Here is a 14,155-nt window from a genome sequence, read left to right as displayed (position 1 = left end):
TAAGGCTGCAATGAAGAGGCACACATTATTATTAAAGACATGACCAACAAAAACACAACAATAAAAGACTTGTGGTGCACCATTTTTATTTTGGTTGTGCAGGACTCTCATGCTTACTCTAAACACTTAATACATGGTTACAGTAGGTCTTCTGTTTTCACAAACAACCATACAACAATAGCAGTGCTGTATTTAAAAGAAAAAAAAAAAGGCCTTTTGTGACCTGTTCTGTTTTCTAAAATTATATTGCCATGTAAACAAACATATACAAAACAACAGTGTCTTTTAGTTATAGACTGTGCTATGTGAACAGTACAATAATATTGGAAGGTTAACTTCCAGTAGTGTAAGTCAATCACAATGAGAAATATATTAACTGAAATTCCATGTGAATGAATGGTCTGGAGTCTAGACATCCCAGCTGACTTTGATGTATTGTATCATTGTTCATCTACTGCATCTATGATAGGCATGTATAGTGAGCGGTAGATGATTAAATGCTCTTCCATTAGATGGCAGACGGTACAATAAATATGTGTATCCACCTGTTCCCATTAACAGCATAAGTCACGGCTTCATACGAGTATATCATCTTTGCATTCAGTTAAACAGTTAAAGTCATTTTGTGAAAACATTGAGATGAGCTCATCAACTCAGTATTAACATTTCTTTGGTGACATTTTTGTTTGATTGTGTGCCGTGAGGGTTTTCTAATATAAAACGGGTGCCTTCGCTCAATAAAGATTGGGAAACACTGCCTTAGAGCAAGCATAGTGATTGGTCTTCATGTATATGTGACTCGTGACACTGGGATTCTTCTAAGCCCCACATGCTCCAGACCACCATCATTGTAAATGGCATTTCCTCCTGCATCAAAACTGCATGCCAATTATGTTATTTTATTCATCCAATGAACAACAAACCTCCCTGCATGCCATCCCAAAGAATGAATAGAAATGGTGTATTATTTACCCTTTCTGGACTAAAAACTTTGAAAGTCTGACAATTACTGTACGTTTTGATTTGTGTATGTGTTACTATTGGAAATTAAAAGTCAATCCAAACATTGATACTCTATATTTTTGTCACATTCTATTTGGACATTTCTTTTTTTATCCAAGATACTTTTCAGTACCTCAGTTGCCTTATCATCGTCAAACCTTTTAAAATTGTATTTGAAAGGGGAACAGGATGGATGTGTGTGACCACCACGGACCATTTTCATCATCGAAAACAAAAGCGATCCAGTAGGACTGTGTGTCACAGGGTCTTTAGTGGTCTGGGTGGTTTTCCAGGCTCCACGGGCATAGCCTTGAGCTGCTAGCCTGAAGCAAATAGGCGAGCCTTTGCTTTGGGGGGGGGGTCACCTAATTTCAGATCACTCACACGCTGCATCGCTGGCTGTTTGTCATCGATCAAGCAAGGACTTCTCCACTCTGATCTTCAGGCGTGACCTAGAGCTGTGCGAAGCCGCAGAAGACATTCAATATACATGCACTGGCATCCTAACTGTTAATAGACTTAAATGTGCTAAATGAGGCACACTTTTAAGGAAGAGGCAGAAAATAAATCAATTCCACCTCAAGGTAAAACATACTTGTGCTGTATATTAATACTGGTGGTGTTTTTAATTTTAGTTTAGATCAGCACACACAGGTGGCAATGTAGTGTTTATTTGTCATTTGTGTAGTTATTCAGATATAATGTGTCAGGATTGTTTGAGACTCTGATTTTAGTCCATAGAAGTATACAATCACTGTGTAAAATATGATATTACATTTTGGGTCATTTAGTAATGCCAAATAGCTTCATGTTCAATTCAATTCAAATCACAAGGGGCAATTTAAATTATCTTCACTATATTTGGATTTGTTGGCCTCGTTTTGACAGGGAATACCCACACAATAAACTGTGTAAATTTTTGTTGTAATGGCCAGACTGTGGTGTGACGGATTATGGGACACTCCACTGCTTTTGTCTAGTTTAAAGCAGCTTGGCGGTGTGATGGTTAGCGCATTCACATATCGACTTTTCAGTGCGGTAATGCGGATTTCTTTCAGATGTTTCACCATCTTCAAACTGTGTGACGGGTTTTCGCTGTAGATGTCCCAAGATTGAATGACAATATGTCCAGGAGAAAGTCACATTATTCTGACTTTATTCCAATCTGGTAAATTAGGTTTGTGTTTTACAACCTTTTTCAGTTTGACTAGAAATGTCAGTTTCTCCCAGGTGAGAAAAACATATTTACATAATCATATATATTAACAACAAAACTAAGAACAATGATTTTATTAACACAAAGGAGTCAAAATACTGTTTATTGACCGTTTCAGCACATGGTTCAGTGACTTGGTTGTATTTTGTGGTTCTGATGGCCCTGGATGTCAGACATCTTGATATTTGTATGACGCCGGTGATGTGATACTACACAAAGACACCATTAAATTATTTAATGTGATGATGGGCTGCATAAGAACATTATCTGATACAGGATAGATAGTATAATTGCGAGTGCTCTGCCTATCAGGATACATTTTCTTAGAGGCTTTGTGAACTGACACTGAAGAAACAAGGTTTCAAAGTTTAAAGTATTTACTGAATATTAACAATTGTAGCATCCTAAATAACACAACACACATTACAGCGGTACCTTGACTTACTTATAATGTTTTCGAGTTACGAGCCGTCACTCGGTCGATTTTTTGCTTTGTGTTACAAGGTGCGAGCAAGCTTCAGATATGCTGCCGATGAATGGCAGCAGCTATCGCCACGACATCCCCTCAGCATCTCTCGTCATGTAAATCAAGGTACAATGCATTCCTATTCTTATCACCACATATTAGCAAGGGCCCTCCTTGGAAGGGGACGAACACATCTTCAGATTTAGGGTGACTTGGCAAGACAACTGGTGCTATTAGTAAGACCTTTTGAAATGTTTCTTGTTGCAGCAAGAAAATAGAATTTTGGTCTAAATATTTCCTGACAGACTGTAGCGGCCTTCTTGACCTTGATGAAGTTATTGGAAAACAGTTTTCTCCAAGTACTCGAGGCCGGAAAAAGGAACCACTAGCCTTGATGTCCACATTCTCTTTGTTGGCGTTCTCTCTGCCGGTAGTGGAAGAGGCTGGTGGAGTCAAGCTCACCTGCATAGCAAATTGCCTCAGCAAATAGCTTTGCAACCTAAGACAAAAATAAATAAATAAATGAATAAATAAAATTACCGGCAACAAAAAACGTTTTGACAATCAATATCTGTTTAAAATAAAATAAAGCTTCATGGTAATTTGAAACCAGTGCAGCGGACATGCCATGCAAAAGATGCCACCCGGCGCCCCAGCCTCGCACTACCGCGGCTCCACGCCGAGGTACACTGTAACTCCAGAGTCACACGCAGACTATAAATGGATTAACACAATAAACTATCTTCAACAAGACACAGACATTTGCTTTGCCATGCCGACGCTAAGTGAATCACGTCTGCCTGAGACTTCAACGGGGAGACCCACGGATGCTGGGTTTGCCCCCGAACGCTAAGTTAATTAACTCCCCGCCAGTCGAAGGATTGAACCCGCAGCAACGCCTCCACCCTGCTGAGAGCTGCCACAGGCAACAGGGACACCCACGGGCGATGGAACGACACTACAGACAGGGGTTCATAAGACAGTCTGCGACTCGACTGGGAGTCAATATTTTAAGAACTTTACATGAACGCCACTAGTATTGCTGCAAACTTGAATGTCTAATGTCAAATCTGTTGTTAACTGAACCAGAAGGAATGTCTCACCCCACACCACAATGTCACATGAAAATAGTAATGTTCTCCACACCACATAACATTTGAAACATTCATTACAGGTATGAAAGAGGATGAGCGTGGACCAATGCAGGGTGAGGAGAATGTTCTCGTTATCTTAAACACAATAATTAATATTTTATTCCACTGGTTTTAAACCACACAATAATCAGAGAATGGAAAAATAACGCAGAAAGGCAGTCCAGCCTCTCGGTGTTCGCAAAGGTGGTAGAAAAGGAGGGGGGGTCAAACGGGGGGTTTACGCCCCCCGTTTGACCCGCTCTGGCCATAAAAGGGGCCGGAGCTGGGAGAAGTTGAGAAGTTTTTGGAGTCTCGGTGCAGAAGCTTTTTTGGTCACTCCAACCAACTCGCCGACAACCGCGCCAGGCAGGACGCCCACCTCACCCAAGGACACATCGGACGACCCCCGGCTGCAGCTTCCTGCAAGCACTCCGAGCCACCCTGCTTGGGGGCCCGAACTCAGTCTGAGGGAACGGAGGCGGACGCAACACGACTGCTCCGAACGCCACCCGAGAGACATCCTGCCTGAGAACTCGTCTCCCTCCGGCTGCTCCTGTTTTTCCATTCGTCCCTCCCGTCGAATCCACCTGTCACCGGTGTGGACCGGGCCGGCCGAACACTCGGGAGCCTGACTCGCCTGCCTCAAACGTGTTCTAGACACGCAGGTCCAACACGGTCTACTAAAAGTACGGATTAGTGCATATTTGGGTTTATATTAACGAGACCAGGAGTCCTCAGCTATATGCATTCACTACACGCCCATTCTGCTCATCTCACGTCACAAATCCCTTCCTTCGCCAATGTTCGTAGATATCTTTTTTGTTTTGCGTTTGTCTGTGTTTTATCCTGTAGAAACCCCTTTTTATTATTAAATTTTCTATAAAATTCACCACTTGCATTGATTATATGTGTGTTTGTGTTCGAAACGAAACCTCTATAAAGTCTAGAACTCAAAGTTTCTAAAATGTAGCCACTTTCCGATAAGAGACGGATTATGAAGGTTTGGCGTCATTTCGCCTCAAGTTAAACTTGTAAAAATATGGCGTGGACTCTGGACCTCATATCTATAAAATATCTTGATTTGTAACGCTGTAATTTAAAATTACAATAACCCAGAAGTAACGCATGCGCTGCTTCCAACTCATCATTTTCTTCTAAATTACGCACAATTTGATGTCCCCCAATAAACGCTACACCAGCTTATAGGAGAAAGAGTAAAAAATACCACACTGAAAAGATACAGGAAAGTTAGTGTAAATCACTGACCTGATAATTAGTGATGAGGGGTACCCCGTGATCAACAGCCATTCTGCGAATGAGGAAGTTGTCCTTCAAGTGACGTGTGTTGTTGGTGGGCAAGTTCACTACCAGGTCAATATGACCCTCACTGATCAAGCTACGAAAACACAAAAATACAATCTGAGCTAAGAAAGTCATGGCATATAATATAAACCAGTAGAACCTTAAGCAAAGCAAATTTATTTATATAGCGCATTTCATACACAAGATAACTCAATGTGCTTTACATGATTAAAAGCAATTAAAAACAAAACAAAAAAACAGCTTATAAACATTTAAAACAGAGAAAAAAAATAAAAGTACAATTAAAACAGCGAACAGCGCAAGAAATATAATTTAAAAGTGGAAATGCTCTAAAAAGGCATGAGAAAAAAAAGGAGATTTTATCTTGAACTTAAAAACATTTACACTTGGGGCTGACGTCACTTTTGTTGGCAACTTATTCCATTTGTGTGCAACATAGCTAAATGCTGCTTCACCATGTTTGCTGTGGACTATGCTTCACTAGTTGACCTGAGTCTGTCGATCTCAGAGCCCTACAGGGTTTATATTCCATTAGCATTTCTTTCATGTATTCAGGACCTAAACCGTTTAGTGATTTTCACACCAGTGACAGAAGTTTAAAATCTATTCTAACGCTGACTGGAAGGCAGTGCAAAGACTTTAGAGTTTGAGTAATATGCTCTGACCTCTTTGTTCTGGTCAGAACCCAAACTGCAGCATTGTCAATGAGCTGCAGCAGTTTAATGCTCTTTTTAGGGAGTCCAGTCAGAAGACCATTACAATAGTCAAGTCTACTTGAGATAAAAGCATGGATGAGCTTCTCCTGGTCTGCTTGACACATGCAAGCAGTTTAAGGTTAAAATGCGATGCAGCATTGACAATTTGAACTACTTTTTCTGATTACACCTTCAAAGTCGCACAAAACTTCAGCGTTTGGGCTTAAATCGAGTCTGACATCACAAAACACATCAGCAAGCAAGTATTAACTGTTGCCACCCTCTTCGTGGCTTTTTGATGCGCTGCGAGGCAGAAAAGGCAGAAGAATTGACTGCTAACCTTAGCTGCCTGTGCTAGCCGCACGTTACGGTAGCGTTTATGATTAACATTAACATAATTTGAATTAATTTTACACTTGTGTGACAATGAAGAATTTATAAAAAAAAAAATAATAATAAATAAATAAAAAGATGTGCCAGGTGCATCTGAATTTAGTTTTCACTGCCCTCAATCATCATTCAAGTCAAGAGAGTGTTTTAAAATTTTTAACATTAACTTGCCTACCCCGTAGACCAATTATAAAAGTGTCTACTTGCTCATTAAAATTAAAAACTGATGTCTAATACCGTTTGATCCATTTCGGTTGTCTACAATCGTGAAAGTTATATTTCAACCACACAACTGGTGAGTTTTTCAAACAATTTATCTCACTACTAAAATCATTTTGCCTTTTTTGGCATTACGGTCTGTACCACCTGCTCACAGCCACTCAGCAAGCCAGTTTGAGATTAATATGGTTATCCTAAATTCAATCCCAAACAAGTGTGCTTATGGAACAGCGGCAAAACCTTGTTTAAGTTCTGTTGTTGTTTTCTTTTACACTGTTTAAGGTGAAAGTCTCATCGGAAGAAAAAACAGCATTGCTATTTGCTCACTTTATTTGTGGCAGCCATTGAGGTAAACAATTAGAGATAATTTTCTTTACAGGTGTTTTCAATGTTGGTTATTTTTGTTTTATATTATGTTGTGCCAGTGGGTTGCATTTCAGATATATGAATAAAAATGGTCATGTGAACAATATGAAAGTGTTTTAATTGGTTAGATTGGAAATTCTCAGTTGTGTCACATTATCTGTGACAGCTGTTTCCTTTTTGGTTGCACTGCTGTTTTATTTGACAGTTAAATGACATTGCTATTAGATTTGTGCAGTGTTTAGTTATGAGTAATATGTGCACATGCCTGAATTCTAGTAGTATTTTTCCTTTCTATTTGTCTTACTCTGCCAACTACACCTCTCACTCTCTGAGACTGTACTGTACACAGTATGCCTTTTCATGCTGCAGTGTTTGAGTGTGGAATCACGACTAGATTCCAAAAGAAGATTTGAAATACAGATGCCAGAGAGAACACAGGTTGTGTTTCTCTATAAAGTGTTGGTCTATGTGCCACCTCGCACAGCTGATGCCTGCCAGACTTGGGTGTGTCAATGTGTGTGAGTGTAGTCCCTGCAACAACATATTTTAAACAGATGGCATCACTGTTGCATAGTCATAATATCTTTGTGGAGGAATTGCCCTAGAACTAAAAGTAACCTTCAAGGTGCATAAATCTTTGCACGCAGCTACAAACTTCATTAAAACATCAACATTGGCAGTTCAGAAGCGCCAATGGAGCGCAACACCTTGTGCCTATCACATATTTGCTTATTGCAACATGTTTACTATGAAAAATAATGTGTATTAACTTTTAAACAATGTCATCAGTCAAATCACAAATATGAAATATTTACCTTACTAATAATGTAAATGTGTATTAAAACTATCTTGGAACATTTTAATAATACTAATAATACATCATGTTGGCTAATGTATTATCATTACTATTATTAGTTATTATTATTATTATTATGCTTTCCCTCCTGTATTGTGTTTGACATAGCTGTCATGATGATGTGGTAGAAGACTCTCCATATTCATCCCCAAATGCAAAGAAGTGGACCTCTGCGTCTACTGCTCTTTCTTTGATCTTGGCAGCATAAAACTGAGATAATGAAGGTGGTTTGCCCTCAGATCTCAGCATCACATGCTGATCAGATATCCTAATTTGGAATTTAAAGGAGGTTTACTTTAGCACCCCTTCAGGGATGTTTGGCTCTACTTTTTACAGGCAGACTTTGTTTTTATGTACATATATGGCGAAGACAATAAATCAGGGTCAAAATAAATGATCCCCTACCTCTTTATACTGGGCAAACTGGTCTGTCCTTTGGTAGGCCAGGCTACTGGAGTTGCTGGTACATCATTAGCACAAAGCCAAGCTGAGGTGGATTCAGTAGCATAGAGCTGCAGGAAAGCAGAGAGAAAAATTACGAGTCTTAGATATTATCACTATAAAGTGAGAAGACAGGGAAGTGACGGGAAGGGAAGGGAAAATTTGACAACAATTTGGGGGGGAAATATGCTTCTAAAGGCACTACACTTCAGAGAGTCAACCACAGTCATGCATTAAAACTATCCATGTCTGTTTTGCTTATGCTATCATTCATTCATTTTCAATAAGAAAATAAGAGGCAGGGTACACCCTGAACTGGTCGCCAGCCAGTCACAGGGCACATACAGACAAACAACTATTCATGCTCACGTTAACTGAAGACACTCAAGACATTTTAGGGTCTTCAATTAACCTAACATGGCTGTTTTTGGAATGCGGGAGGAAGAAATACTGTACATGCAAGCACAAGGGAGAACACATACATGTCACACAGGAAGGCCTGAGCCAAGACTCAAACCCTGATTCACAGAACTGTGAGGCAGAAATGAAAACCAAAAAAATAAAAAATACTTTGTGTTAAATGTTCTCCACACCACATAACATTTGAAACATTCATTACAGGTATGAAAGAGGATGAGCGTGGCACCTGGGGCCGACGTCACTTTTGTTGGCAACTTATTCCATTTGTGTGCAACATAATAGCTAAATGCTGCTTCACCATGTTTGCTTTGGACTATGCTTCACTAGTTGACCTGAGTCTGTCGATCTCAGAGCCCTACAGGGTTTATATTCCATCAGCATTTCTTTCATGTATTCAGGACCTAAACCGTTTAGTGATTTTCACATCAGCAGCAGAACTTTAAAATATATCCTAACGCTGACTAGAAGGCAGTGCAAAGACTTTAGAATTTGAGTAATATGCTCTGACCTCTTTGTTCTGGTCAGAACCCAAACTGCAGCATTCTGAATGAGCTGCAGCAGTTTAATGCTCTTCTTGGGGAGTCCAGTCAGAAGACCATTACAATAGTCAAGTCTACTTGAGATAAAAGCATGGAGCATATAAAGCATCTTTATACTGGGCAAACTGGTCTGTCCTTTGGTAGGCCAGGCTACTGGAGTTGCTGGTACATCATTAGCACAAAGCCAAGCTGAGGTGGATTCAGTAGCATAGAGCTGCAGGAAAGCAGAGAGAAAAATTACGAGTCTTAGATATTATCACTATAAAGTGAGAAGACAGGGAAGTGACGGGAAGGGAAGGGAAAATTTGACAACAATTTGGGGGGAAAATATGCTTCTAAAGGCACTACACTTCAGAGAGTCAACCACAGTCATGCATTAAAACTATCCATGTCTGTTTTGCTTATGCTATCATTCATTCATTTTCAATAAGAAAATAAGAGGCAGGGTACACCCTGAACTGGTCGCCAGCCAGTCACAGGGCACATACAGACAAACAACTATTCATGCTCACGTTAACTGAAGACACTCAAGACATTTTAGGGTCTTCAATTAACCTAACATGGCTGTTTTTGGAATGCGGGAGGAAGAAATACTGTACATGCAAGCACAAGGGAGAACACATACATGTCACACAGGAAGGCCTGAGCCAAGACTCAAACCCTGATTCACAGAACTGTGAGGCAGAAATGAAAACCAAAAAAATAAAAAATACTTTGTGTTATCTGACAGTTTAAATACCATGTGACACAATAAATGTTAAATATATTTCAGAAGTTATCATTTATTTGCTTAGCTTGCATTAGTATTATGGACGATTTTTAGAAAGGAAGCTGTCTCGCCTTCAAGAAGATGACTCAGCATCATCCGATGGAAGGGCGCCTTGACCAAGGACGTGATCGGATGTGGTCGGGGAGGTGACAGGTTAACTTCCGTGTTTAATGAAGTAAAAGAGGGACGGCGGAGTCCGACAAATTCCGCGGGGGCGGCGGAGTCCTGTACGTACTTAAATTCCATGTTTCTGTGTTTCCGTGTTTTCGTCTGTTTGTAAAATTTTTATTAATATCGTGTGAATATGAAAAAGGATGAATGTATAAGACTGTATTGTAAGTGACAACTGGGTTTGGAAGCAGAGGCAAGAATCCTCCGCCCCGTGTGGGTAGAAGCTTGAGGGTTACCAAAACTCAGACATTCATTGTCACCCTGTCATTTTTTAATAAAGTCAGTATTTAGGTCACTCTAGGTGCAAATAAACTAACTTCCAAATTCACAAAAATGGGAAAAAAATAACTAAAACGGATCCAAAAGAAGGCCTCACGTGTAAAGATTGGAAATATGTTCAACTCCAAAACTCTTCCAAAATAAAACATTTAAACACGTGGATAACCAAATACGGTTTCACTGGCCAGCTAAATTCGCAAAAATTAGTTCAACTTCGAAACGAAATAAAGTGTCGACACAAAAATGATATATCACAAATAGAAAAAGATGGATTTGACGACTTACTCTTCTGGCTAAACATGGCGTCTAAAAGAGAAAAAGGAAGGGAGAAAAAGAAGGACTTAACAAATGAACAAAAAGAGCAGGCAGGTAGGGATAAAAATATGTTGTTTCAAAGACAGGAAGATGACGAGACATGACTAATGGTAAGAATTAGCGAGAAAAAGATGGTTGAAGAAAGGTGTGAAAAAAAATTAGGGAACAAAAGCATCAGCACCCTTGTACCCGGTTTTGCCACCTCATGAACTTCCTCCAACTCATGAGTCAGAAACTCAACGAGTTTTACGATCAGGAGGGGTACAAATGAATTTGTCTAAAACTATGGGAGAAACATTTTCTCCCATTCCCAAAATAACAAATATAACCTCAGACGAGGGAGACATGGATTTATATCCAATGATTGAGGTGGCAAATCCAAATGTACAAGAGGACCACAAATAAATTATTTTGGTCTCTAGGACCTGGACTAAAGAGGATGTGAAAAAGGCCGTAGCCGGCATCACACCCTACAAAGTAGACATTGTCCAGTTTGTTGAGGAAATGGAAAATCCTAGACAATCCTATCATTTAAATGGAGCAGAAACTCAACAAATTTGGACGACTGCAATGTGGCCTGATTGGCATCTTTGCAGAGGAGATTGGGACCCAAAACACAATGATGTTGTAATGCCACATAATGACAGAGAATTACATAGAGTTAGGGCTTTGATAGAAAGAACCACAGCCAGGTTCCGCAAAAGGGCAAATTACACGGAAATTAGTAGGGTGAAACAAAAGGATGACGAACTTTTTGAAGAATATAGGGTTAGAATGACTGCTTGTTTTAAAGCAAACAGCGGCTTGAATGAGGATGCCAACAACGGTTAAAAAATGCTTTACATGCGAATTCGAAAGAACACATTAACAGATGGGTAGATAAACATTGGATAAACCTAGCAACTGGCCCTCTGGAGGATTATGTTAATCATGCCCTCCACGCAGAAAGAGTGTTAGGACAAAAAAAAAAAAAAAGAAGATAGATGTCTTCCTCAACGAAGGAGCATACTATCAAGGTAGAGAGAGAGATAATTTTCGAGGACGCGGCAGAGGCCGTGGGAGAGTAAGATATTGTGGAGGTCGAAATTATTATGATAATACAGTCTGTTGGTGCTGTGGAGACAAAGGCCACATTGCACGTGACTGCCCTAAAACAAATAAGAGAGAATACGGACAAACTACCGCATGACAAAGCCAGCCTGCTTCCCAACTCAACAAATCCTCGTGTAAACATTACAGAGAATGAGGAAGTGGATTTCAATTTACACGACATTCTGAGTTTGGACACTGAAAAACCTGAAATAACCTTGTCAGTAAATGGGAAAGAAATGAAATGTCTTTGCGATACAGCAGCATGTAGGACTGCATGTCGGGAAAAGATTCCAGGTTCCAAACTATTGGGACACAAGGCAATAGTTAGATCTGCAAATGGGCAAATTACTTTTGCCATGGAACTTGAGCCTGTGTGGATTAGAGACCCACAGGGGAGAACTTGTAGAATGCCCATTTTCGAAGTCCCGGAGTGCCCTGTGAATTCGTTGGGAAGAGATGGCTTATTCCAACTAGGACTTGTACTCATTCTATCATCAAATGGAAATATTGTAGTGAAACGAAAACATGAATTAAAAAGAGAGGACCTCTATGTGACACTGGAAAGCAGAGAAATTACATTCTATTACACAATCGATATCCCAGACAAACCACCGTTAAACATGGGAAAGGCCCTGTTGTCTGCAGCCTTGCAGCTTATCACAGAAGTAGAAGATAATAAAAAAGGTGATGAGCTGCATATAACTCTGTGGTACAAAAACACACCAGGGCCAGACCCAGCATATGAAAACAAGTTACGACATGCGACACCTGATAAAATTACTGTAGATTATCTGTACTCAGACAATGAAGCAAAAGTCGCGGCAGGAATTATTTTACCAGACAAATTAAAGGAACTGTATAAAAATATAAGTGTCCCACATATTTCATTGTGCAAATATTTTTAGTCACTGTGGAAACATATGGGAACATTAGTAAAACAAGGACAGGAGACAGATGATTGGCAGCAAATAGAAAACAAACTGGAATACAGTGCATCAACTGGTCTAATTAGGAAGGCGATGTTTTGGACAATACAGAGTGATGAAGGGAAACACATGCATCCTGTTTGATTAGACCAAATGATCCTCACTGAAATTGATGAAGAAATATTTTTTAAAAAGTTCCAAAAAAAATTATGGTCCACAGGACCATTTGATGTAGGCCTTATTAAAGGGGCTTTACCAGAACAAATTAGACCCAAAACAGAATATAGACCAGGGATTCGTCAATATCCATTAAAACCAGATGCACATGAAGGAATCAAACCAGGAATTGAAGCACTAATTAAGGCAGGAGTTATAGTGGAGTGTCCAGAACCACCATGTAACACACCCATTTTTCCCGTAAAAAAGGCCCCACCTTCAGTCGGTTGGCGAATGGTGCAAGATTTACAGGCAGTAAATTCTGCAGTAATACAGAGAGCAGCATGCGTACCAGATCCACACACATTGTTAAATTCATTGAAACCAAACACTACTGTTTTTACAGTGGTGGACATAAGTAATGCTTTCTTTTCTGTACCAGTAGAAAAGAACAGTCAATTTTGGTTTGCATTCACATTTGAGGGAAAAAAATATACATTTACTAGATTACCACAAGGTTACTGTGAAAGTCCAACCATTTATTCACAAGTAATGAGAACAAGCATGTCTAAATTCACTCCCCCAGGAGGGAGCCAAATTTTACTATATGTAGATGATGTACTCCTGGCATCTCCAGATGGAGAGACATGCATTAAAGATTAATTGCCCTTACTGCATCATCAAACAGAAGAGGGACATAAAGTTAACAAAAATAAATTGCAATGGTGTAAAAAGCAAGTCAAATATCAAGGCCATAGGAGGAAGGACTATATTAGAAGACAGAAAAGCTATAGTCTTAAAAGCCCCGAAACCACAGACGAAGAAACGTATGTCATTTTTAGGTCTGACAAATTATTGTAGAGCATGGATTCCAAACTATGCAGAAATTGTTGCACCATTGTCAAAATTAATGTATGAAGCAAACCTTAAAATTACATCACCTGTTCAATGGAATAGAGGCAGAAAAGGCCTTCTGTGACATTAAACAACATTTGGTGTTCAGTAATGCGGTGGCCCTCCAAATTATGATAAACCATTCATTCAAATGGTAGATTGTAAAAACTATTACATGACTTCAGTACTTACACAACAATACAGTGATGAGCTAAGACCAATAGCTTATTTTCACCCTCAGAGTGCAGGTCTAGTGGAAAGAATGAATGGGACAATAAAAAATAGACTGAAAAAATGTATGGAAGAGACAGGAAGGTCATGGACACAGTGTCTTGACCTCGTTAAAATGTACATTAACATTACAAGCACCACAGGTTTAACACCTTACGAAACATTGTTTGGAAGACCTTATAGACTTCCGTTGTTCAAACAAAAATGGGAACTTGATGACGAAACAAACTTAGCTGATTACATGAGAAAGTTGTTA

At 39.5% G+C, this 14,155-nt stretch overlaps 1 protein-coding gene across 1 annotated transcript in view; it reads right to left on the bottom strand.

Moving 5' to 3' along the window:
• Nucleotides 1-2,330: 2,330 nt before the first annotated feature.
• Nucleotides 2,331-14,155, bottom strand: part of cps1 (carbamoyl-phosphate synthase 1, mitochondrial) — a 45,752-nt gene continuing 33,927 nt past the window's right edge. The window contains exons 36-38 of the mRNA XM_061691515.1: nt 8,072-8,178; nt 5,084-5,213; nt 2,331-3,183 (exon numbers count right to left, since the gene is read on the bottom strand). Coding sequence (XP_061547499.1) covers nt 3,070-3,183; nt 5,084-5,213; nt 8,072-8,178 — 351 coding nt within the window. The 3' untranslated portion in view covers nt 2,331-3,069. The remainder of the gene's footprint in view (nt 3,184-5,083; nt 5,214-8,071; nt 8,179-14,155) is intronic.

The sequence above is a fragment of the Phycodurus eques genome, chromosome 12, assembly GCF_024500275.1.
Source record: "Phycodurus eques isolate BA_2022a chromosome 12, UOR_Pequ_1.1, whole genome shotgun sequence".
NCBI lineage: Eukaryota > Metazoa > Chordata > Actinopteri > Syngnathiformes > Syngnathidae > Phycodurus > Phycodurus eques.
This window is presented reverse-complemented; position numbering and strand designations above follow the sequence as displayed.